Genomic DNA, 27,810 nt, shown 5'->3' with positions numbered 1-27,810 from the left:
TCAAACTTTGAAATGAGCACTTTGACGACCTTCACTGCGATCAACTAACTGTCGAAATGTCTGAATTTGTTCCTTTGAAAATGTATGAGAATCACGTGGTATACTCCTTCTAGCTCGTCCAACTTCTCTCTTTTGTCTCCTTGGTTTAGACATTATCTCACTTAAATATATTTCTTTGCCACTGTATGGTGGGTCATTCGGCATATCACGTGTGACATCTACCAACCATTGTGTAATACCATCTCTATTTGTGTCCATCCGGGCAATATTACTTTTAACTTTCTCGATAGCCGTGTAAAATTCAGTGGCATGTCTTGTCGGCATGTCGTTATACCGAGAACCAAACTCCATGATCTGAAGAAAAAAAAGAATTTGGCGATTAATTTAACTTGAACTGAGCAAACATCATGTCATAGAATTTTACCTGAGAAATGTAACAATACACTTGTAACAAGACCGTAGTTTGATGTGAAGGCACACACAGGCTTATAATTATTGCTCAAAATCAAAATCATTCTTTAATGTATTATTCAATATATTATAGATCATAAGGTATATATTATTGAAACATAGCAACAGAAAATAAACAACGTTTATCATCCTCCTGCTTTCCGGCGGATGATAAATGCGACAGAGTAGAGCGCCCTCAAACACACGACACATTTAGAACATCACTCTTAGGTTCTTATAATTTGGGACGGGTTTTTACAAAAAACGCACACGCTAAAAGCCTCCCGTACCCATATAAACTGGGCTTGTGACAGAGTTGAATGTCTGCAAGCCAAAATGGCCAAATAATTTGCAAAACGTCGACATCTCTTACCTGGTTTAAATCGGACTCTGTGTTCATGACTGGTAAAAATTCCACAAGGTAGTCATAGGCACTCTCGTCTCTGTAATGAAATTGATATGAATAAAGATATGAACACGAACGAAAGTATGGCAAAATACATAAATATACAGTAGCGTGACATCCGATGAGTACACAGAATGATAGCTATACTGAGTATACAGTTTTATGTAAAAAAAATACTAGAAACACAATCGATGAAATGATTTGCTCCACTCGTCAATAAGTCGTCATAGCAACTACTACTGATATGGCGCTGATAAAGTGTCTCACTGCTCGTTCGTTTCATTTCGTACGTAGTTACCATCTAAAGCACTCGCATTTCCAACTCTGACTGACAGACCTGTAACTAGTTCATAACGAAATGATATGTATCATAATTCCATTGCCAGAGTGTACATAGTATCAAATTGAAGAATTAACTACAGTAAAATGTGCCAAAAAACTAACTATTTTAGGGAGCCTTTATTAATTACAGGGGGCTAGGGGGTAATCAAGCCTGGTCTGTTGAGTAAAACGTGACCCTCACCAAATTCCGTTTCCTAAAAAAAATTACCCTCCCTCAATTTACTTTCTTCCCCCTGTTCAAATATTTCAAAAACACGGATTAAAATGTTGTCAGACATAAAAAAGGGACCCACTTCCCAGAATCAATTACGGTAATGACTCGATCCCAACGTTTGTAATTACTGAATGCTCCCTTAGTAATTTAACATCAAACATGTCAAAATATATAAGTACTTACTTTTGCAAAAGTTCATCAAACCTCTCCATAAAGAATTTCCAAGCGACGGAAAAGCCAAGTTCCGATTTCTGTACCATGTGCCTTATAGCATTGTAAGTCCTGTTCTCTTTGTGGTACATTTCTAAGTGCCTGTTATAAAACAAGGAAAAAAAGATACAGAAAAAAGGCAAAAAGAGGATTTATTTTTCTAATAGTTAAATAGTAAGACAAGGTAATTTAAAAGCCAGTTCTATGGTTGTATAACAAAAGACATCAAAAGTGAAATCTCAAATCTAATAGTAAGATTTCGATTGGTGTTCTCCGGCAGCTTTGTTTCGTTGCGCATGCTCAGTCGCATTACATATAACTTACAAAAAGGTAAATGGACCTCAAATATCAGCACTCGATCGAAGATCAAGAAAAATCGTACTTATTCAAGGTGTTGTGAATACATATAATGAGCGTCTGTAGACAAGACTGAAGTACTCTGTGTCCAATTCGTCTGAGGTTTACCCAAGCTTGGTTAGAAGATGTGGCAATAGGGGTTTAAATGGTAGAGCACAGGACCAGGTCGATCGATCGATCGATCAATCAATCAATCAATCAATCAATCAATCAATCAATCAATCAATCAATCAATCAATCAATCAATCAATCAATCAATCAATCAATCAATCAATCAATCAATCAATCAATCAATCAATCAATCAATCAATCAATCAATCAATCAATCAATCAATCAATCAATCAATCAATCAACCCACCCACCCACCCACCAACCAACCAACCAACCAACCAACCAGTCCGTCCGTCCGTCCGTCCGTCCGTCCGTCCGTCAGTCAGTCAGTCAGTCAGTCAGTCAGTCAGTCAGTCAGTCAGTCAGTCAGTCAGTCAGTCAGTCGATCGATCGATCGATCAGCACTTTAGTGCTAAATGATGAACAAATAAGTCTTCAGTTTTGTTTTGAACTTATCCAGTCTGGAGGCTTGACATAATTGTCGTTCGTAACTTCATCAAATACAAACTTCTTACTGTTTTCAAGATTGCGCTCCATGTCCTCCAGGTTTATACAGGCGGCTAAACGGGTTATGGCATGCAAATATAACATTTATGTTTTCCACGATAGCTTCAGATACCCAGTATGTAAAGTGACGACCCCTGCTCACTATAGTTTCCATAATGGTATGGTGATTTGGTGAATCAAGTTTTCAAACGACGTTTACAAACATCTATAAACCATAGGGGCGCGTTATGTTTCTAAGATTGTTGTTTTCCTTCTATACAGTAAATAAACATAAATATAACAACGTTGTGACTTGAATATATTCCCCCTACCTTAAGTTTATGGAAAGAACACCATATACTGAGTGTATTGATACATTTGCAGTAGCAGGATTCGTGTGGTATTTTCGTTAGGAAAACAATAATCTAAGCAATAACACGCGTTCATGTACTATAAACAAGCTCCCTACCCTTGAAGAAGCCACGATTCCCTGGTGCAACCCATTGCCATAGTCACATCGTAAAAGTAATCGTTAGTAAGTTCGCGGTGTGCAAACATCCAATCTTGGACATCTCCCTTTCTAATTGCTGCACAATATAATACCGGTGCCAAAGCGCTGATACTCACCAACCTGTGATAATAACACATAACATGCTATGGGTAAAGAATTGGTCATTTTCAATAGCTGACTGATGTATTAGTGTATTATCAGTTGATAATAACTGAACTCCAGTGTTGTCTTTTAGCATCGATGGTTTAAAGGACGTAATCCCACCGCTACCAAAACATGGAAAGTATAAAAGGTATTGGTTATTTCCCAACTACTACCACTATAGTGCATGCATTTGTGATCTCATCGGCTGAGCTGGAGGCCAGAACGTTAACTCCCAAACAGTAGACGGGCACACTCTCGATATCGCCAGGACCGAGCTCAACATGTCCACAACATTCCCTAATATCTTACCCAACTGTTCCTGTTTTACTTTTGTGAGACCCACTGTGACTTCTTTCAAATTCCCCACATCACACCTGACAAATAATTGACTACAAGCAGCGATTTGATTGACATGGTCTTATATAACGGTACCTAATCCTAACCCTAACTATCATCCTAACCTTAACACTATTAAACCCTATCCCAACCATAACCAATGTGGCAGCAGTGGGAAGCCAAATTCCCCCCAAAAATGTAAAATTAGACAATAAAATGAGTCGAAGTAAAATATGGTCCTCCCCTTGTCCCATTTTCTAAAATATGGCCCTCCCCCAAGAACCGATTTGTAAAATTTGCCCCACCATCCCTCTAAGTACTGAAGACTCCCTTACTATCAAAGCGGAAATAACGTGTGCACAATCAAGGCATCTAACAAGTAAGGCGTTTGTATGGCTGGTATTAGTAGTATTCAATGAAGTAATTGTGTGTCATTCAGTACAATACAGATATCACACCATCAACTTCATATCTTACGTATACACATTGAAATGATGAATGGGTAACTGTAGGAGAATACAAACCTGACAACAAAGAATTTCATCAGTATACTCACGATTTGTTTTGTGGGTCCTTCATCCAGTTACGATATAGTCGGTGTGATGTTTTGAGGCAGTGTTTGTTGCCATACACACAAGATACTTTGATTGCGTGTAATCGTTTACGACTGAAAGAAAAGAAGAAGCAAGTGTAATATTCTCCATTGTGCTAATGTTTATAAGAGTGTAGTTGTTATGGCAACTATACATTTATAAAACGCCTCGTAACCCACACTAGATGTAAAGTAAACGTTCCATGTGATTAAACCAAACGGTTTGTTATTAGAGATGATACAACGTTTATCACTATCATGAATCAATGGCTCCTTTTATGTTTATAATAAAAGTTGGGGATCGTTTGAATAAAATTTCACATATGGTGTTATGTGAAGAATTATTATAGCTTTGCTCGCATTTATTTTACCGGACAACGATATTTAAGAGCTAGGTCAACATGAGAGAGAGAGAGAGAGAGAGAGAGAGAGAGAGAGAGAGAGAGAGAGAGAGAGAGAGAGAGAGAGAGAGAGAGAGAGAGAGAGAGAAATAGAGAGAGAGAGAGTGTGTGTGTCATTTTATCATCTGATCTTTCACTACATAAATATGCCGACTTTGTTGTGATTCTACCTGCCAATTTTGTGTCACATTCTCACACAAGGATGCACGTATGTGAACATTTGTATGTCGCCTCATAAACAAACAAACAAACAAACAAACAAACAAACAAACAAACAAACAAACAAACAAACAAACAAACATGGTCATTTTAATAGCGTGAATTTCACAGATAAGCTCTCAAGCCTAATGAAAGGTCCAAGTATTTATAGTTTTAAAAAACATACACAATGAAAGATGCTTTGAAGATCTCTGAAATATAAGAAACACGACGTAGAACTATTGCTTTCAAGTTAACCAATTCTGGTCTATAAGATACACCGTCGATGCACCCTAACAGAATGCTTCTTTGGCGTTGCTACAACGACCTGACGTATCTTACAGTCTAAATCAATTCACAGTAGAGGGTGGGGGTACTGTTACTACTGCGGAAGCTGAACTTGAAACGTATTAAGATAGACATAAACTAAAACTATTGTTGTCCGATATAGGAGATTACACAGGTGGGTGGTAGCAGTGCCTTTGTTGTGTAGATATAAATACTAAATGACTAAATGCATCAACATGTTGCTACAGACTTACAGTGGTTTTAGTTTGTGTCTGTCTTACTTAGCTTGAAGCTAGGTTTCCGCTGCCTTATGATCCTGCCCAGCAAAAAATACGTTGAGTTATAAAGTTATATACAGAATATAAAGCAAGCAGAGAATGACAATTGATATAATTGTGATTTATGGGAATGTCTAGAAACGTCTGTTGTCTTACTATTCCAAAAGGTCATTAGTTGTTAAATTCCAGCCTAGCGATGAATACAATGGGGCTATCTTATTCCGCCAGTATTTCTGTAAGAAACAAGACCAACACAGGTACACATTATTTTATTCCGTCATCAGAACACGGGAATGTAGAGTTTATACCGAGAGCTTGTGATACAAGTTGTGTTTTACTGATCAAAGTGGACATAAGCTGATGCTATAATTACCCCTCAAAAAATCGCATAATTACACTTTATGTAAATTACACCCGATTGGGTCACTGTAAAACAGAATAACGAAGAATGTGTGTTTCCATATCAGGGGAAATTCTTTTCCCCCGCCCCAATTTGTAAATTAAGAATGCATGATATTCGTTCATATTTTGCTCACCTCAAACAGCTCAAACTCTGGTGACTTAAGAAGAAAAACGTGAAGTTTCGGTAGATGTTGCTTAAGGAGTTCCCACACAATGTATTCTGTTTCCTGGTGAAGATACTCTGTCAGCTGCAGGGCATACACCATCTCAATATGCCCGGCCAGTGCAAGCGTGAAGGCATCATTCAATAATGCAGCACGTGTTTGGGTTGGAAATATCTTTGAAATAATAAGAATTCATCTTTTTTTTTTCTAATAGTACACCTGTGTATTTGAAACAATCTCTCAGTAGACACTTGGCTATCTTGTTTATAGTAAATAGATGATGCTACGTATTCTCAGTGTGTTGTGATCGACTGGCTCTTTAGCTGTCTAACCTCAACCTTCGTGGGGGGGGGGGGGTTTATAAACAGTTGTCGCTCAAAACGTCTGAGAGCAATGTTTCACCTAGATGTTTTACTACATGACTATCTTGCTTGATCGACAATACCGTCTTCCCAGCTAAAATCGTCGGAGCAACCACTTTCAGAAATGATTTATAGAATTTACAATACAGAATCAGATTTGCTCAAGTCGATAGGATTCCTCTAATCTCAATTCCAATTCATCACATTTAATGTAATGTGTGAGTGTTTTTTATTAGGTTTTGTAAGACTGTCAGATTCATTATATGTTTGTACAGATTGCGAGAAATCCAATGAAGTATACGAAAGTAAGGAAAACAGTAATTACAAAAGCAAATTCTGTAATTTTTGTCGTTGGAATTGACAATCAAATGAAATGCCTCGGGAACTAGTACCAGTGGCAGTCGAGACCAAAATTAATAATATATACATACATGTAACGATATCTTACCATGTAATTCTCTTTAAGAGCTTCGGCAAGTTTTCTCCAATTGTCGACGTCATAGTTGACGCGATAATAACCAGTTTGATTAATGTTGAATAGTATCCAATCATCATTAGACAAACCTTGTATTTTGATAGTATCTGTGTCAAACAAGGTAGTGTACATACTTGAATAAATTAGGATATTCGGTGATGTGAAATTCTGTGAAAATGAATACGATTTACAGAAGCTTGTAAGGAAGAAAGGCTCAGCAAGTGTTTTTCACATACCTTCTTCATTATCTGCTAGTAGCCAAGCAGTTGATGGTCTTTGAAATTCCTTTTCCGCTTGGTGGGTGAAAGTTAGAGGAATATTCCACTTGTGACTGAAATAGAAAAAAAAAAAAAAAAAAAAAAAAAAAAAATATATATATATATATATATATATATATATATATATATATATATATATATATATATATATATATATGTGTGTGTGTGTGTGTGTGTGTGTGTGTGTGTATCGGTGAGTATCAATCTGCTAAGACAGTGCTCTATACCGCAGTGGCAGAGCGCAATAGTTTTCTGATGATCGCACCATGCGTGAAACCCCGAGTTACAACCAAGAAAGAGTTCCAGAACTACCACAACTATATATATATATATATATATATATATATATATATATATATATATATATATATATATATATATATATATATATATATATATATATATATATATATAGTTTTGGTAGTACTGGAACTCTTTCTTGGGTGTAACTCGGAGTTTCACGCATATTGCGATCATCAGACACTCTGAGTGTCTGATGATCGCAATATGCGTGAAACTCCGAGTTACACCCAAGAAAGAGTTCCAGTACTACCAAAACTATTACGCTCTGCCACTGCGGTATAGAGCACTGTCTTATAGCAGATTGATACTCACCGAGTTATATATATATATATATATATATATATATATATATATATATATATATATATATATATATATATATAGTGTGTGTGTGTGTGTGTGTGTGTGTGTGTCTCACTGGAGAGAACGTGTAATGTTAGTAGCAGAGCATTATAGACTTAATTCAAAAGAATAAGGATGTTATAATTTGCCTCTCGGCGTTTTGCGCTTCCTCAGCGATCACCAGGCACGCAAGGAAGCGTGAAACTCCGAGTAACGACTTATAACATCCTTATTCTTTTGAATTAAGGGTACATACATACATACATACATACATACATACATACATACATACATACATACACACACACATACATACATACATACATACATACATACATACATACATACATACATACATACATACATACATACATACATACATACATACATACATACATACATACATACATACATACATACATACGTACACCAGTTGTCTGATAATAAAACACGACAGCATAACCATCGAGTTAATCGAAGTCCAAGTTTCATCTTATGTTCATCACTATCGTCCCAATAACTTCCATTTTATTGTTGTAAATGTTACAGTAGTTTTGGTCCATATCATATCATACAATGTTAGCAGTTTAATCAGCTCAGAGTTACTATAGAAGAATACCCTTACGTCTCTTGTAAATCCTCTTGTAACGTCCCGTCGGAAATCTCAATGAACTGTGACTGTTGTATCTTTACGGAATCCCGACCAACTCTGGTTACCATGACTACCGGAACTCCTGCTTGCAATGCCCAACTATCCATCATTCCCTTGACATCAGTACCACCATGGTCACTGTCTGCCTGAAATTGAACACACACCAACAGTTACACGTACGAGCCAGAAAAAAAACCAAATGATTAATGGATAAATTAAGTGGGGGAAGAATTCCTATAGGCCAAACTTTTACGAAACTATAATACATACATACATACATACATACATACATACATACATACATACATACATACATACATACATACATATATACACACACATGGGCGCGCACTGCGAATAATAATCTGTATGTCTTGTTCGAACTCACCTTTTCTAAAGCCTGCCACAGATCATCGGTGTTAACAGAGCCATAGAGATGAGTGGTTAGGTAGTCACGAATTCCACTGTCCATAACTTCCTCACTTACAAATGACTTGAATGATCTAACGACCGAGGCACCCTGGTTAAGAGATTAAATATAATCGAGTATTCATAGCATTGGAGTTGGGTTCTAGGTTCTAGGAGAGATATCGTAACAAATACATTACATGGCATCAAGTTTTCGTGATAGATTGTAGTAGAGTAACACAATGTTTACATTGTCTGCTATAATTGCTTAGTCTTAATTTCACTTTATATAGGAAATAGAGTGCTGCAGTGAACTTAACAGCGGGCAAATGTTGAGTTATCTCAATTTTGATTTGCTATTTGCGCGTTTTCACATTTTGTCAAAATTGTCATATTTGTTTTCTAAGAGAGGCAGAGTAGCCCCAGACTACTACAGACAGTCTAGGTACTAATGATATGTAAGATAATATATAAATATATATGTTTTACCTTATCATACGCAATTGAACCAAACAAGGCCCAGACTTCTTCCGTCCACCCTTCAACGTGGTGGACCATTGATTTAGAAGGTTGTGAGTCTACAGTCATAGCCAGGGGTATGGTTTCAGTCAAGAATTGGTCCCACTATAAAATCAAGGAGAGATTTTGAAAGTCATTCATATTACGACTTTATAATGTAACTCGCTTAGCTTAACATATACATGTATTGTGTATGAGTAGGTCAGTCCATTTCCTGCCTGTTTGTCCGTCCATACGTCAGTCTGTCTGTCTGTCTGTCTGTTTGTCTGACTGACTGACTGACTGTCTGTCTGTCTGTCTCTCTGTCTGAAGGCCTGTCTCTCTGTCTGCCCACCCGTCTGTTTGTCTGAAAGCGATAGTGGGCGTGTTTGCTATTAATATGGCAATGGATGTAACTTTGATTGTCACCGGGGGGGGGGGGCGAGTGGCGATATTCGACGAAAGGTGACTCGCAAATGACGTCATCGTTAGAAGGGCTGTCGATATACCGTGGAATAAATGAATAAGTATATAGTTGACTATCCTGTATCTTATACATAACATTGTCTTACCACGATAACAAGGACACGACTAGAATCAATATAATTAAAACCTGATGTAGGAATATGGCTAGATTTCCATTACTTACCTCTATTTCATTGAATTTCGTATTGTGTCGGTTTTTTGTCGTTCTGAGATTGATCCCCTCTTCCTAGAAAGAGGCTTGGAACTGATCGAAGAGGCGACATTTACAGAACGAGAAAATGAAAATATAAACGACAACATACAAAATAAATAAGGGTTACTAAAAGAAATTTAGTATATTCCTAAATTCGATTTTAATCAGATTGGACAAGGAGTAAGAGTTAAGAGATATAAACATATCGAGTATGGAGTGAACTCTAAGGTTAAGTATAATTAGTAGAGATTAAACAGTCGATTTTACCATTTGCCACTCGGGATGTACGTGGTCAACGGCTGGGTATTCAAAGAAGGTAGCAAAACCTTCATTTAACCATAGCTGATCCCACCAATCTAGTGTAACCATGTTACCAAACCACTGCATGGAAATGATAAATAAACCAATGAACACATGAATTAGTTGCAACAACAGAAACTCTATTCAGCTGTGTGGTAATAGCGAAATGCAAAGATCACAGTCCCTTTGAATTGCATTTGTAGTGTGGAGACAAGCATTTCACTACTTGTAATAAATCCTACTAGAAAAATGTAAAGGTTTACTAAGAATCAATAATCAGAATTTGTAGCACTTTGACAGCGAGCTGTGTAACAGCACAGTATCTTTTTAGCGGATCTGTTTGGCTTCCCTGGGTTTGCCTAATACGATCTTTTAATCACCTTGGTTTTGGCTTTAGAAAGAATATGAAGATGTGGGTTTTTTTCGAGAAAGTTGGTCTTAAACTAGCTAAAAATACCCCCACTATTAAAGCAATCGAGGAATTTGACACATGCGAGATGAAGTGCAGTCACGTGGTCGATAGATGAAATGTTTAAAACGGAAAGTACAGTAGTTTATAATAGTGAAGATTGAATACAAAGGTAATGTCTTGAATATCATTACAATTTACGATGTAGTTCAACCTGACAGAATGGCTAATGTGTTTACATAAAGAAACTCTATCTATCATACCATGTGTGCCAACTCGTGAGCGATTATAGTCGCGACTTGAAACTTTTGTTCTGGGGACTGTGTTGCAGGATCGTATAACATGTATGGTTCAAGATAAACAATAAGTGCCCAGTTCTCTAGTCCAGCCGAAGCATAGTCCGGGCTAGCAACCATGTCTACAGAAATAGATTATAGAATGTACAGATTCTAATAGTAATTCTATACTGATACACGGCAGAGATGAACGGTAGTGATATCTCTGAAATTGACGATATCAACGATTATTTTTATCTCATAGATAGATACATATGTATATATGTATGTCGATTCATCCACCCATCCATGCACCTATCCACCTATCCACCCACCCATCCATCCATCCATCCATCCATCCACCTATCTATCCATCCATCCATCCATCCTACCAAGTATCCATCCATCCATCCATCCATCCATCCATCCATCCATCTATCTATCTACATATTTAAAGTTTCTTTTCTGTGTGACCATGCTATTATTCAATAATAATGTAGCTTACCCATTTTTGGTATAGGATAACGTATTTCAAAATACTCTTCAAAGAAAGACAGTATCTTTACACCTACTTCAAGGGCATAGCTAGCTTCTGCAATTTTGCTCGGACTTGCCCATACACGAAACTAAGGGCAGCAGCATAAACAACGATGTTGACAAACAATAACAACAACAACAACAACAACAACAGCAACAACAACAACAACAACAACAACAAGACATTGATAAAAGGGAAAACGGTGTTAAATGTATACAATGTCAAAGGCATAAGATTAATTTTGAAATATATGGTAACGCTAAAACTGCGTCGCATAACGGGCATTCATGGCTAGAACTGCGTCGCATAACGGGCATTCATGGTGAACGACATGTATTTAGCATGTGCAGTCGTCAAATTTTTTCTGCTTGGCTTGTAGGCTACCAGACTTTAATACATGTTCAATCAAGATTACCGACACAAACAAATAATTACTATAAGAAGACTTGGAACACTTCATTGCGTATGTAGGTGTCAGTTCCTAAATACGCTATACAGACATACAGGTTTACGTGGAAGGTCTAACAAAACCAGTACCGATATGACCAAATATTTTCAACAAATGTAGTAGTTATAATGACGTAACATTTTGCGCCGATAGGGCTAACATACTAGTAATAGCTGGATTGCTTAAAGGAAGTGCCTTGAAATTAACTTTCATAATTTGTCTAAACTTAATAAAAAGATGTAAATCAATACATGAACAACAAAACGTTGTGAAGACACCGTTCTCAACGAAAAATACCACTTTGATAGATGGGTTAAAAGCTAAACATGTGCCAAAGGAATTATCCATACTGAAAAAAACCCTACAGATTTAGAATTTCGGAGCATGTTTTCCAGCACTAGATATACGTACTGATATACTACGAACTATTTCTACGTATTTTATATATTCAATGGTTAGCTGCATATACAAAAATGTCCAACCTGAATGCCTGTGGGTGTTATTTTTTCAATGCGTTCAAAATCAAGTATTGCAAATGATATATGATAGGTAGACATCGGAACGCTGGTATCAAAGTATGTTGTTCTCCATTCGCCGTCATCTGTTACTCTGTATTCAGGCATGTTTGACAACGCTGTTCTGTTTGGTCGATGGGTTATGATGATGTCAAAAGTAGCTTTAAGATGTGGTTCGTCCATACACGGGAACGCTTTCCGAGCAAAAGTGGGCTGAAAACAGGTCAATGCCACCCATCTGCAAACAAACACACAGTGAAACTGAGTTTCAAGTTTACAAGCGTATATGCACGGTATAACTCTCCAACTTTTTAATGGGGCCCCGTAGAGACGGAATCTCCTTCGTGGTCTAATAACGTAATCACATTTTATTCATCTGAGATCATTTGCTGTGGTCGCATCTTTGTTCCTTCAAAACTCACATTGCAAAATCACATTCTTTGCTACACTTTCATAAAGGTCTGAAAGCCCAAGGCATCGGACAAGCTCTTGGAATCGTATTCTCACCTATACTGTAGTATGTATATATTATACGCATCACACCATCTGTATCGTAGATTATATAAATATCACACGCACGATGTGATCAGTATGATAGAATGTATAATATTCCGGGATAATATTACACGCATTACGCCATCTGTAGCGTAGAATATCTATCACACACATTACATCATCTTCATGTATAATGTATAGCATCACGTCATCTGCATCAAAGAATGCTAAAATATTACACACATTGCGTCATCTACATCTAAGTTCATATAGTGTTAAAATATTACACGCATTACGTCATCTGCATCAAAGAATGCTAAAATATCACACGCATTGTGTCATCTGCATCAAAGAATGCTAAAATATTACATACATTACGTCATTTGCATGTAGAATGTATAGTATTACACGCATCGCGTCATCTGCATCATAATAGTGTTAAAATATTACACGCATTACGTCATCTGCATTAAAGAATGCTAAAATATTCCACATTACGTCATCTATATCTTAAAATTTTAGACTAATACACTGATTACGTCACCTATATCTTAGAATGTTAAAATATTACACGCATATATCATCTGTACCCTAGAATTTTAGATTATCACACGCCTTACTTTATCTGTATCCGAAAATGTTACAAGTTTACACGCATTACGTTATCTGTTTCTTAGAATGTTAGAATATTACACGCATTACATTATCTGTTTCTTAGAATGTTAGAATACTTCACTCATTACGTTATCTGTTTCCTAGAATGTTACAATATTACACACATTACATTATCTGTTTCCTAGAATGTTACAATATTACACGCATTACGTTATCTGTTTCTAAGAATGTTACAATATTACACGCATTACGTTATCTGTTTCTTAGAATGTTAGGATACTACACTCATTACATTATCTGTTTCTTAGAATGTTAGAATATTGTCAAGACTTTCTTTATTCCAATACACACCCCCATTTATCCCCGGAGGAGGGTTACAAACATACATACGAACGAATAAAGCTGGTCACGTGAGCCAAAAGCACAAAACAGTTGATAATATATATATATATATATATATATATATATATATATATATATATATATATATATATATATATATATATATATATATATATATATATTTAAAGACTGCAATGCAAAACAAAACGGAAATCAAATACTGCCCCTGATCCTGAAACAATCTATTATCAATTTTGCAGTCGCCACTTGTGTCTTTGTTGACTGTACCTAGAGCAATTGATCAAAAAATGAACTTCAGACTCCACTTCACTGGCGCCACCCACACAGCATATTCTGTCTTCTACTGGTATATTTATATATCTACCCATTTCGATCATTACTTATGACAGGAGCATCTAAACTTTGTATAAAAATGTCGGAGTTGAAAATTTTTCAAAATAACAAGATATGGTTTGAAATAAATGTTGGGTTTAAAATGTTCTATACGTCCTAAGTTTATTTTGTTGCGTTGGATTTCTACGGTTATCATAAAAAACCTTGCAGAGATTGTACCCTTTCACTTATACATGTTGCAATGCAAATACTCAAAGGATTACTCCACAATGTTCCCTGGTCACAGGCATTGAAAATCAACCCTTTTGATATAGACCTAACCCATTTTGGGGCTATTACGTCATTTAGTGCTTTGTGAGATGGTAACTTCGATGTTGTGTGCCAAAAACGTAAGATACTGTATCTAATTGTCGACCGAGCTCTACTGGGTATCTTCAAAGTTCTGCTAGAATAGCTGTATTTGTTGTGTGCTGTGTAACTCCAAGAACAAACTTTGCCCATTTGATTTGGATTTCGCCACGCATGCTCTCTTGAGAGAAAGTCGTGAGCAAAATGCTCACGTTCGGCGCACACACGAGCAAAAAGTCACTCGTGGCCAAAATTATCAAACACGCTTGATATTTGGCTCACGGCCACGAATGACCAAAATTTCATGAAAATTTGCCCCCACACATGAGGAATCGGTCTGAGCAAATTGTCACGAGTGAAATTTTGCTCAGCTAATTGCTCTAGTGTGCGCCGGGCTTAATGGTGAAAGACAATGGGACATGGTCAGAATAGTGTTATTCACAAATTTCTGGCAATGTACTTTCAGATGCTACAACATAATCATCTATACTCATTCCTCTGAGCTAGAATTTGCAAGAATTCTCTCCTTGGTTGACAACATGTGAAAATTCCAACCAGGTCATTCCCAAGTCTACCATTTGCGATTCAAAGCTTTGACTGTAAACATAATTCTATAAGTCGTTCACCAAATCTATTTACTTTCTTGTCCATATTCTTTCTAAATACACTTAATTGTTTAATCTACTTCATAGTAACTCGGAAGGTATGTAATTTGCACTATCTGATACAACAAAATCAGGCAATTCTCCTGTACGTGCATTTAAATCTCCACAAATAATATTGCCACCTTTATTATAAAACAATTTCAACAAAACGCTCTAACAATTCAAATTGGTCCTGTTATCTATTTCGATATAAGGTTGAATTTTTCGGTGCTATGTAAATCCCACATATATATATACACCCTGTAGCTAGTAAACCACACTTTCCAACTTTTAAAATCATATCCTCAACACCATTTTCTATAATATCGATACACTTTACTATTAACAATCTCTGATTAAAACAAGCAAACCTCCTGATTCTCTCTTTGCTCTGGCATGTTTTAGTTTACGAGAATTTATGTAATAAGTAAAACCAGGTATGTCTATATTGACCTGAGGGATCAGCCACGTCTCTTGAAATATCACATCATAACCTATAATAATCGTTAAGAAGTCGTCGCCTTCAAGTTCATAACTTCTTTCTCCCAGTCCGTGAACATTCAAGGAACAGAAACATATACAGTCTATGTCTCTGTTCGCTCTAGTTAATGGCCTGTTCACCGCGAATTGACTCATTTCTGAATTTAAATGTTGCAGAGGCTCATACCGGTTTCCAGCAACGAATAGTTTATCAGCCACTAATACCGCACGTTTATTTTCTTCTCTGAACCGTTTCATCACCGGGATTAGTTTACGTCTCTTCTCTAGTGTTGGTTGACTGAAATCTTCTCTAATGGAGAAAGGTTTTCTCTATAATTTCCTACCTGCACATCTAACCGCGATCTTTGAATCTTAGAAAACGGGCTATAATACCACGTGGTTTCCCTTACCTTGTTGCTCTGGTGCGATGGACCCGTTGGAACTCTAATTTTTTTGTGCATCAATTTCTAACTCGCGTGAGATGAAGTTTTGTAGAACTTGATCAGTATCATCTTTTTCTTCCTCCTGTATTCCAAAGAAACGCAAGTTTTCACGCCGTGTGTATATAGTCGTCAAGTTCTGTATTACGTAAGCGTAGCTTCATTAGCTCGTCTTCATTTCTCAGCACCTTTTCAGTCATTTCTTCAACCTGGTAATGGCAAAATTCAGTAATAGTTTGCAGTTCTGTTACTTTTCTCTCCAAGGCCTTAAAATCATGAGGCTCCAGTATTCTCAGCTTACCAAGAATTTGATCGACTTTCTCGTCTAAACTAGTGGCCTCATTTATTGATATTGTTGTCATCTGGTCGACGTACCTGGGCGCCATGTTCTCTCTCGAGTGAGCTTGATTAGATGTACAGTCAATTCTTTGGCTTCGAAATTTTGCTCCACTTCCTTTTCCTTTTCCAGACATAATTAGGTTCGTCAAATCCTTGGTCCCTTTAGAAACCCGACTAGGCAGAAAGTGACGGAATATTCGACTTACTGATCGGAGCAAAGGAACTTTTTACGGAACGGTACTTGGCACACGTTACCTCCACGTGTCGATAAAGGACACAAATCTTAATCAAAAATATTACACGCATTACGTTATCTGTATCTTAGAATGTTAGGTTATTACATGCATTACGTTATCTGTATCTAAGAATGTTACAAATGTAGGTTATTACACGCATTACGTTATCTGTATCTTAGAATGTTAGAATATTACACGCATTACGTTATCTGTATCTTAGAATGTTAGAATATTACACGCATTACGTTATCTGTATCTTAGAATGTTAGAATATTACACGCATTACGTTATCTGTATCTAAGAATGTTACAAATGTAGGTTATTACACGCATTACGTTATCTGTATCTTACAATGTTAGGTTATTACACGCATTACGTTATCTGTATCTTACAATGTTGGGTATCTTACAATGTTGGGTTATTACACGCATTACGTTATCGACACCTTTATCATAGATGCTAGAATACTACAAGCGTTTATGTATCAATTTAGTGCTTGGTGATAGATTATGTGACTTGAGAATATTGTACTATTGTAGTCCAAGCGTCTGAGAGTCGAATATTCAGGGTACTTTTTGTTTGTTTTCAGAACCTTGTTATCCCGGGTGCATTCTTGTTCTTCTTTTTTTAAAGTAACAAAAGCAATCTCTACCACGTCTAAGTTGTCAGTAAATATTTTGATTAAATGTTTTATTGGGTAAATTTTTCATTATTTTTCTGATAATATTTACCCGAAAGCTATGGTATAGTATCCTCGCAGTATTCTCCATTTGGTTTTCAAGTCTTAGGTAAAAGAAATACAATATTTGTTTAATGCTCAGCACGGACACTGTGTAAATGTGAAGCCATTATTGTCTCGTTTAGATCTAACTTGTGTGATCAAAATGATGGATGGTGGAACGATAAGGGCAATTTAGAGCTCGTTCAACATTTAATTGCAAGTATTAGACACTATAATTGGAAAGTCGATACTAATTGACGGTTTGTTTTACCCAACCTAGCAAGGAGTCGTCGGTGCTGCAGCATCTCTACCCCGCTTGTAAAATGATACATGATTATAAAATGTCTAAAGGATGTATTTGTAACAGTTCAAATGGCTATCGTTTGTCGATCACTCACTACATATTTGAACTATAGTTCAGGTACAGGTACTTTGGATAAGTACATTTCATCATTTTTATTGATGGAACAGCAAACAACTCGTCACATTCTAGTTTGGTGCCTTTGTCTAGCTTACATTATCATCATGTAATAACCATACTATTGTAGCTTTTAATCTAATGTAAAATTTTATTCGAAACATACTAAATATAATAACTTACCATTATTAGCTAATAATCATATAACAATGTGTAACCAAATTTATTTTTGAGTCAGTATGTTTATTTTGGTGTATTAATTGCCCTAGTAACCGACGGCTATACTGTCACAGATGACACATTCATAATTTTAGTAAATTCTATATTTTAACTAAATCGCGTGTCCCACTTCAACTGAAAGGTCAACAGACTCTCTCAAGGATATCGGATTCAGACCATAATATTCCAAGCCGAGTATGTGAGACGACAGTCTACATTTGATACATAATTAATCATTTATCAATGTTTTGAGAATAGTCGTTAGGGCATGGTAACACCTCCTGAAGACTTAAGATGGTTTGATTTGATTCTTTGCAAATTGGTTATACACATGCGTTGTTATGTAAATTTGGACTTCAATGACAAAGATAGATTACACTTGGAATTGGCAGCAGGCAGGCACTTTGGAGCAAATCAACGAACGAGGCATATGCTAAGTGCTTGTCATGGTTTCAGTGTAGACCTTCGGCTTGAACACGAACCCGTGTGTAGTCTGAGCTAATTCCCTACAGTTCAAGTGATCTCGGTACATAAGATGTGAGATGTGAGAGTTATCCGAGTGTAGTTACTTGATCTGTCAGCTGAGTGCGAAGATCAAAAAGTAACAATACCACTTTCAAGTCGTCAGACTTTAATGATGACATCATCAAATGGTGCAATACATCGCAACAACTGTTAAAATATGAACATAACCTGTTCTCAAACCAGGGAACATGTATAATAGTAAATGATGAATCATACATTTCGATACACAGTCTATACCTCTGACCCCATCGTATGGAGATGTGCAAATGTACGTACATGGTATACGCTTAATAAATTTAAGGAGCAAATTGGCGTCGAAACAGTACGGTGGAGGTGGTTGAATATGAGCAAAAAGGTTAGCAATAGTGACTAGGGTTGTGTTTTATGAAACTGTTCGTGACATGACTCGGAAATTCTGTATAACATATCTAAATACCTGGTTGGCACTCTAAGACTACAAGTTGCTGGACATGATACATTACATTTCAGTAGGTGGATATGTCAATGTGAAACAAGGGTAACCACCAAGAACCATAAAGTTACAGACTGCGTCCTTTTAAAAGAATGTCTAATGAAATGAGAAGTGTCATTTCCCCCCTTAAACTTGAAACTACGCAATCAACACACAAACTGTGTAGATTTAATGATTTCCATCAACAACAGGATCACTTGAACAAACAGGACGTAATATAAACCAAAACTACCCAATCACATAAATTTAATGGTTTTCATAATTTCCATCATTTGCAAGAAACTAGCGTCTCACTTTTCCTAATTATTTGTAATTCAGAACAATTCGACCCATGTCTCCCGAAAACGTGTCGGTTATTTTTTGTAATTACAGTATAATACCTAAATTATTCAATTAAATATGGTCTGAAATTTAATCCATATTGGCTCTTTAAAATCAATATTGAATTAAAATTGTTAGTGAAAGTTTGAGGTGATTTATAATCCCAATACGTGCCAGAGACAACGTGGACATATTCAAATACAGCGACAAAATAGCAGGATTTACAATAGTTAGTTCAGACTTAGTGCATCAGGGTTCATACACCTAAAGCAAAACAAAAATTCTAGAACTTTCCAGGGTATTGATTTTGGCCATTTTTGCAGGGGATGTTGACCATCAACATATATTTTATTGAATGACGTCTAATTGTCTGACGTGGACGAGTAGTAATTAACAGGGGCTCACACAATATGTCACAAAACATTGTTTTTTACATGTTGATGTTGTCTTGTAAAGCTTGGGAATTATTGTCTGAAAGTGTCTGAATAGTCTCAAAATTTTTAAGAGTACATATTCCCTTCTCAAGTTTCCCCCTACCTTTCACTGTCAAGATGTTATTAAACTCTTTTTGGAATGTATTTACCCTGTGTAGTCAATAATAATATGATAGTCATATCCCGGAATCTTAAAAAGTATTTGCAAGTCGGTCAAACAGTCCAGAGTCACGATCAAAAAATACCTTTCCTGTGAATATGATATATGGGGGCGGGGGTCATCATGTTTTAAAAGTGATAGGGGGGGGGGTCAGCCTTTTTTCGGTTTTACAGATAGGGGTGGGGGTCAGTGATTTTTTGTCGGCCCGATGGAAGAATCCACCTACCCCCCCCCCCCCCCCCCAGGCTGGCGAAACTGACTGGTCCCTAAGTGGTATGCCAACATCTATGTAACATGGATATGAGACATAGCAATGCAGTATAGAGTTTTCCAGCATCCATGTATAAGAGCTTTTTCCCACAGTACTGATTGGATGTGAGCTGCTACATGGAATGATGATTCCAATATAGCTGGTATATTGATGTGCACAACTGTGTACGAGGTGTGCGGGACACATCTATGGTACAGGGATGTGCAGGAACAACCATGATGTTCACATCCATGTAACAAACATATTTTCACATTCCTGTGGCAGGGCAGTGGAAAAAAATAAACTCTTTAATGGGGGCTGCGAGGCACATGCCTCATCTTCTTACTCAACAAATTGTGGGGAAGTGCTATATAAAAATGAACATTATCATTATTATAGCAAGTGCAATAGAGTGCATGCATGTATACCATACTATGTACATACACTTTGTTTGAATGATATAAACACAGAACAATGAAACATTAAACTTATTGATAAAAAGAAAGCAGTAGTACAGATACGACCAAACATAAACGCCGTTATTTGTTAAGATAGAGGTTCAGACAACCATAGACTGAGTGGGATAGATATTAGATATCAGTACTTGTTAGGCAGCATAAAGCCTACAGTACAGATCAAGTGTTTCTTTAAAACATTCTTCGGTGCAATTGACACCCATAGACAGTGACCCGACAATAGGTCTTGGAATGTTGTCTTCCAAAGGGCAGGAAGCATCCCGTCAATAGTGACACAATTCCCATGGTTTTTCAAGTTGTGCAGGTCACATAGGTTCTCCTTCTCTGTGCCTGTTAGAATTATTTTTTTGTTTCAGGGCCAGAGGGCACTGCTACGGTGCTTTGTGTAATCAGTTCACAGATGTAACTTACTAAGACCTTGTGGACAGAATGGGATTCCATTCACAGCTGTTCCTCTATTCCAAATTAATTGAGCGTCTGGGTTCAAGTTATAAGATATGAGCTTGCTATGTTGTCTTGACCTTACTTTCCTGGGTCAAATTATCATGGCCTGTATTGACCTGTGCCACATACTTTTATATTCAAAGTCAAATCTAAAAGGTAGATATGTTCTTGTGTAACAACAGAATGATATTAGTGCCCATCACTACATTTCCATGCGATAATTTTGTGCTGCTGCAGTTGGCCTATTTATCCTAAGATATGTATTTACGACACGTCAATATTTTACATCCAAAGTGTGTAATCTTCATGAACAGTATAACTCACACCAATAATTTCAACTTATAAATTAGAATGACTTTGAAGTAACTTTTCTAGGTTATATAATATAGGCTTTTATCCAAACAAACGGTTTGCAATTTTCTATAGCACTTAATTCTGACGTTTGCCTTTGATAAATATCTATTTTCTCTTCATTTGGTACCTTTCAACTTTGATTCTTCTTGAAGATTGTTGTTAGATTCCTTGATAAGCTTATATACGTGTAAATGTAATATAAATGATATCAAAGACCAATTGCAGCCAAAGTGATATTGTAATCATTGTTGCAGATGTATATATCCACAATTACCGTTTGTAGTGAATCAATGGGATTTCATTGTGCAGTATATGCATATATACGAAGTGTCATGTCTGCAATCTGTAAACAAACTTATACGGTATAGAAATATATACTCAGGTGACCAGAACCAACTAAAGTAGACCCTGTCAGGTGGCGCCAATTACTGTTAAAATTTGGACGAAAGTCTGAGGTTAAGTCATTATCGTACACATTCATGTATAGTTTGTTGGCATTCGTAGATGTGATTTCCCTTTTTTTTTGCTCTGAACAGTAAGTAAGCTCAACACTCCTTTTGTATTAGAAACGTCTTTTGTGTCTTGATGGAAACCAATTCAAGTCATATAATGTAGGCTATAGTCATTGACAGTCTCGCCGAGTTACCAGTCAAACTAAGAAATCAATGCATCATTTTCTAATCCATTGACCATAACGAGCAACGCAGTAAGTCTACAGACGTGATCCTAAACTGTATTTTCAGTTGTTTATTTTGAAGCAGGCCGGATATAATTACAAGGTAGAATACCCGAGTTAGTCACTCGCAATCTCATCAGTAGCACGGTCGACTTTGATTTACTAGTATATAAATCTACACAGCTAGATTCGTGACTGAAATCTGTTCCGCCAATTAACTCACATTAGCTGGATCAGACTTGTTGTGCAGCAGAGGGGGTCAAGTTGTTTTAAGTTCCAGTGGTTTGTTTTCTCTTAAACTAGGTCGTATTGACAAAGATTAAATCAACAGTTTGTATGTTTGAGTGAAATTGTAGGTGGTGCCATTGTTTTTTTTAAATTCCATGTCGTACGGGGTTAAGTTTGTAGAGGAGCTCGTGATGTTTATGCAGTATACTGATCTTTAATACCAAATTTTACACCAGCTTTAAGGTGTTCATGTACTTGGAGTAGTTATGATATATAATTGATATTTTAATGTTATTTCTTTCAAAAATAGTTCCTGTTAAGTGCCGATGAACACTATTTGGAGATATAGCGCTATATAAGTGTTTATTTATTTATTTATTAGGAGTGACATGGCAAACTATTGTTTTGTTTACATGAACACGTAAATAATCATGATCATGGCATTGATATTTTACGTGTTGTCTGATTTGTCGTTGTGCATGTTTCCTAATTATTTTGATGTTTTATAAGTTAAATATTACAATCAGTATTATGACACAAAAAGGCCATTTAAGATACGTACAACGATAGAGGAGAGTCGTCCTTACTTTGTTTGATTACGAGGCCATATTTCCTTCCTAAATATTGAATTATTTTATGTGTCTAAGAAATAAACGCCACATGAAACATGACTCACTAAATTTATCATTAGTCTTGTAGAAAGTACGCACTTATCATACTAAACAGCGTGCCATCATAATTTCACAATCTGAAAGATTACACTTAAATAAATAACACAAGTTAAGCTGCAAGGCTTAGTTTGAAATATATCAATTTTTATCATGGGGTTACAATTCACGTTTTCTCCGTTAAACCCCTGACACAATGAGCATAAATTCCCATTGATATCTACTGTAGTGTAGTCCCGTGATGCACATTAAGCATACTAAAGAAGAACCGCGTGGACCATAACCGACACCATGAGTGAATTATTATCAAAATTCCTATTGCTGTCATTTTCATCAAATATTTCAACCGCCATATCTTTCGTATCTCAGATGACAAGATTAGAAAATGCGAAAAAAAATACCCTTCGCTATCATGCTAACACAAAACATTTTAAGTGGAGCACCAAGAAACAAACAGGGTATATATAAACAGTTGACTTCGATGACATATATTGGTATGGGTTAAAACGTATTCCTTGGCACTCCTTTTCAATCACCAAAATACCAGATGAGGCCAAAAACATTTTTTTAAAAATATAATCAACCTACATATTTACGAATTCCTATCTAGACTACAAATTAAATATGTACGATCTAAGTTTACCGTGGCTTTAAAAGATTATGATGAACTTCCTTAGGATAGAGTTTATTTAAATAACCGCGAAAATTCTTATGAAATTTCTTGCTGCGGCATAATAACTGAATTATGCAAATAATTACTTTTTCTGACTTCAAATACGTTCCGTGAAGCTTTTTTTAAATCGTATCTCTCTTTCTCGATATTTTGTTTGATTACCATGTAAATTTCAGCATTTTTTTTTCACACTAAATTTTCTGTAGCTTTGCAAACTTTGCTACATTCCATGTCTTTTAATTATAGTCTGCAAATAAATAAATAAAATAAAACAGATAGAATTCCAACCTACCCTGTTTTCTGAAGTCATATTATCAGAAACAAACATATTCGCTCACTATCAATTTAACGATGTTTCAGATATCTTTATGTAACGGGGAAAATATGTATCGCCGACGGAAGATGATAAATAAATAGGAGTAAATGATATTCCTAGGAAAGTTTTACGCTTGGGGACCGAGATATTAGTGGCTTGTTCTCTACGTGCTTCAGTGTTGTACGAGTAATTCAAATTCTGCTCTGGGACTGAATACACGTTGAAAACGGTACAATTACGCTTTGCATTATACTTTCAGAGCACGAACGAAATTGATCCCTTAAGCGGCCTGAAATATTACCAACTTCATACACTGTCGATATACAGAGACTGAGAAGGGAAGAAAAACAGACAAGACTTAAAAGTCCTTAATTGCTGTCTTCCACTTTTCATTCAATGAAGACAGCAAATATATATTCAGTATTTCCCTAAACTTTGCAATAGATGAATATAAATCAATCTTAAGACATGTTATCCTGAGAGATACAAATTAGTGTTGCACAGTGGTAGTTGACGGTAAAAGTACGGCGAAATATATCAAGTTACAATTATTATGGGAACCGTGGGAGTATTTTTTTCCACTGATGTTTTCATAAATACAGGGATAATATTGTTCAAAGTAGGAAAGAAAAAACGTTGTCAATCCATAGACCATTTCGTTAAGAGATTAATATTAATGATGGGTGATTTAACTTAAAGAGTTACTCTGTCGCCACGAGCACAATTTGTACTACACAGTTCCAGCTGAATAACATGATGATTGAAAAATGCATCTATAAACCAAACACGAAAGAAGAAACTAACTGATTCCTTATCTAAAAAGTAGGTTATATGTATTGACTATTTACACAGTGTTTGGCAAGACTTGTCTAGACGCCGTAACTCTCATCTCTACTACCATCTTTAAGAAACTGGCAGAATTTACGAAAGAGGGGCTGAAAAGAAAAATGGAGCCTCGAAAACCTTTAGCTTGAAAAAGACTTTAAAATTCCACTGGTCTGAAAGGGGGATTTGAAATATACTGCCTTAATTAGTAAACCTCAGAAGCAGCCGTTTACCATGTACATTTAATTTTCACCTGCTTTATAATTATTATATGGAAATGAGGTTAACGTTAACTTCATTTCCATATAATTAATTATGAAACAGGTGATCATAGGCAAGAACATGTGTCTGACTTATATATATATATATATATATATATATATATATATATATATATATATATATATATACATATATATATATAAATATATATATATATAAATATATATATATAAATATATATATATATAAATATATATATATATATATATATATATATATATATATATATATATATATATATATATGAAACGAGAACAACTATATATATTTACTGAGATCAAGACCAAGAGTATATTTGATTTAATCTATGTGTTGAAGCCATATTTAGGTATTATGGCTTTAAATTATATGACTGTATGGTTTGATCATATTTTATGCCTCTAAATGGCCTCCTACATGTTCTTATTTTCAAAAGAAAATTCACCGTGGGAGGGGAACATCCTCCCCTACAGCAGCCACCATTGTGAACCTGTCTCACCCAAATCGAGATTGGGGGGAAAACCATGAAGGCATTCTGTCAAAGTATCTAGTATAGGATGGTGCTCAGTATAAGATTTCTCGCTATGTAGTCCATATATATATCTAATTGTGTAGATTCTCCTATGAACGTTGAAGTCAATTGTTACGTGCAATTTTATTGTGCGTTACTGTACACCTGCAGTGTACACATACAATTGTACATTTCAATTGTATCAGAGTGGCTATCGGTAGAGTAGGGGTTACGAAAATCTTGAGTTCTTCGAATATTTCAGAGAGCGCTTGGGGGGTCGCCAAAAAGAATTTGGCCAACATATTTTCTCCTCATCCCCACCTCTCCTGTCGTAAATTCTGCTCAGTCTCTTACTGAATATTCAAAGAGTGCAGTGTTGTGGATAACATTCTTCAACGAAATGGAAGCAAAGATGGCAATGCATTCTATTGTGATTGTGACCTGATTAAACAGGAAATATTCAAACGAAAAACAAAACAATCCACAGTTGACAAAAATACAAACCAATGATTTGATAGCTTTCAGTGCATATTAGGCTTCAACGTTGTATATGTATGGCTTTTGGCTCGTTAACAAAGAATTGCTTCACGTCGAAATTTGTAACTGTAAGATGTATGCATAGCTTAGTCAGTGAACCAGCTCACAACTACTAACAAACTGTACAATGAAAGTCAATGAATAAGGTGGTCACATAATATACGTAGACATAAACAGGAAATGAAAAACGTCTAGTCATATCCACATCATTTCAAGCCCAAAAGTACTTTTTTAAAACCAACATCAAGGCAATATTACTTTAAAGTGTTAGCGCTATTTTCTGATACTATCAAACGATACGTGCATGGTCTACAACTCGTAAATGTTGCCATGACAGCAAAGACTTTCTTGCTAAACGAAGTAGTTTAGCATCTCTTCTTGCTCCCCTTGTGTTAAGTTAACAAAACTACAATGTAGACCTTTTTGAAAACAAATGCTACCTGAAATAACTGAAATATGCACACATATGCTAAGGTTAGTCTTTTTCGTTTTAATGGATGTTTGGTGGTGGTGGTGGTGGTGGTGGCGGGGATAATGATGATGATGATGATGATGATGATGATGATGATGATGATGATGATGATGATGATGATGATGATGATGATGATGATGATGATGATGATGATGATGATGATGATGATGATGGTGGTGGTGGTGGTGGTGGTGGTGGTGATAATGATGATGATGGTGGTGGTGGTGGTGGTGGTGGTGGTGGTGATGATGATGATGATGGTGGTGGTGGTGGTGGTGGTGGTGATGGTGGTGGTGGTGGTGGTGGTGATAATGATGATGATGATGATGATGATGATGATGATGATGATGATGATGATGATGATGATGATGATGATGATGATGATGATGAAGAAGAAGATGAAGATGACGACAACTTAATTAACAATATTCGATAAAGAGAGCGTTTATATATATTGACGTCATATATAGGATGGAAACAATAGCTTGCAGTCAGGAGTTTATTTGTCTATGATGTTTACCTACCTTATTTTTCCTTCATCGCTGTATGAACTGACATAGAATCCTAAAAGGTCATCTGACCTCAGCTCACCACGATAATTGATACTGATGATATAGTCTTCCCCAGCAAGGAGACTCTCTCTACTCTTGATGATCAACGAATCGTAAACTTCGTCTACACCAACATTGCCAACATTCAATTTGTCCAGATTTGATAGGCGATATATTTGAATAGAATCAAAGTCAACAGTAAGCATCTTGGAGTGAATCCTAACTGTCTTTGTTTTCTTGGTACATTTTAAAGTGATGTTGACCTTGCCATCATATGAGTGACGTCGATCACCATCTTCTGTGTCCATATATATTTTCATCCATATTACATAGTGTTCTGGTCGTAATGATTCCGGTAGGCGGCCTTCGAACGGCTCTGGTGGTGGCGGCGTTGGTATGTTCTGTGGCTGCGGAATAGGAGGCAGTTTTAGTGCTTCACCCTTGGTTGTGTTGGTTACAAGTTCACAGACACCGGATCTAGTTGACAGTTTAGGAATGAAGAAAAACGCCAACGCTACGACGGCAAGTAACAGAACGACCACAATAACCGCAATATAAACTGTCCGTTTTCGTGTCGTAAATACATCAACATTCAAACCTTCCTCAAGCTCGTGTGTTTCCATCCTCACCAT

General features: G+C 36.3%; 1 protein-coding gene across 1 annotated transcript; it reads right to left on the bottom strand.

The window, feature by feature from the left end:
- LOC144432992 (aminopeptidase N-like) lies at positions 1 to 27,810 on the bottom strand. Its single transcript, XM_078121308.1, has 17 exons — positions 27,152 to 27,810; positions 12,341 to 12,611; positions 11,378 to 11,498; positions 10,861 to 11,015; positions 10,156 to 10,269; positions 9,201 to 9,335; positions 8,692 to 8,823; positions 8,277 to 8,449; positions 6,965 to 7,059; positions 6,702 to 6,835; positions 5,862 to 6,065; positions 5,482 to 5,558; positions 4,125 to 4,235; positions 3,047 to 3,208; positions 1,596 to 1,724; positions 824 to 893; positions 1 to 354 (listed from the first exon to the last, which is right to left on the bottom strand). Exons 1-17 carry the CDS (start codon positions 27,808 to 27,810, stop codon positions 1 to 3), a joined length of 3,096 nt encoding a protein of 1,031 aa, XP_077977434.1.

The sequence above is a fragment of the Glandiceps talaboti genome, chromosome 1, assembly GCF_964340395.1.
Source record: "Glandiceps talaboti chromosome 1, keGlaTala1.1, whole genome shotgun sequence".
Classification (NCBI taxonomy): Eukaryota; Metazoa; Hemichordata; class Enteropneusta; family Spengelidae; genus Glandiceps; species Glandiceps talaboti.
Note: the sequence above shows the minus strand (reverse complement) of the source record. Positions and strands in the feature narration are given on the sequence as shown.

Coding starts and splice junctions, on each gene's coding strand:
- LOC144432992 (XM_078121308.1), bottom strand. CDS start 27,810: ATGGTGAGGATGGAAACACACGAGCTTGAGGAAGGTTTGAATGTTGAT. Junction 6,836..6,964: donor ACTAGCAGATAATGAAGAAG/GTATGTGAAAAA, acceptor TGTTTGACACAG/ATACTATCAAAATACAAGGT. Junction 5,559..5,861: donor CAGAGTTTGAGCTGTTTGAG/GTGAGCAAAATA, acceptor TGTTTCTTACAG/AAATACTGGCGGAATAAGAT.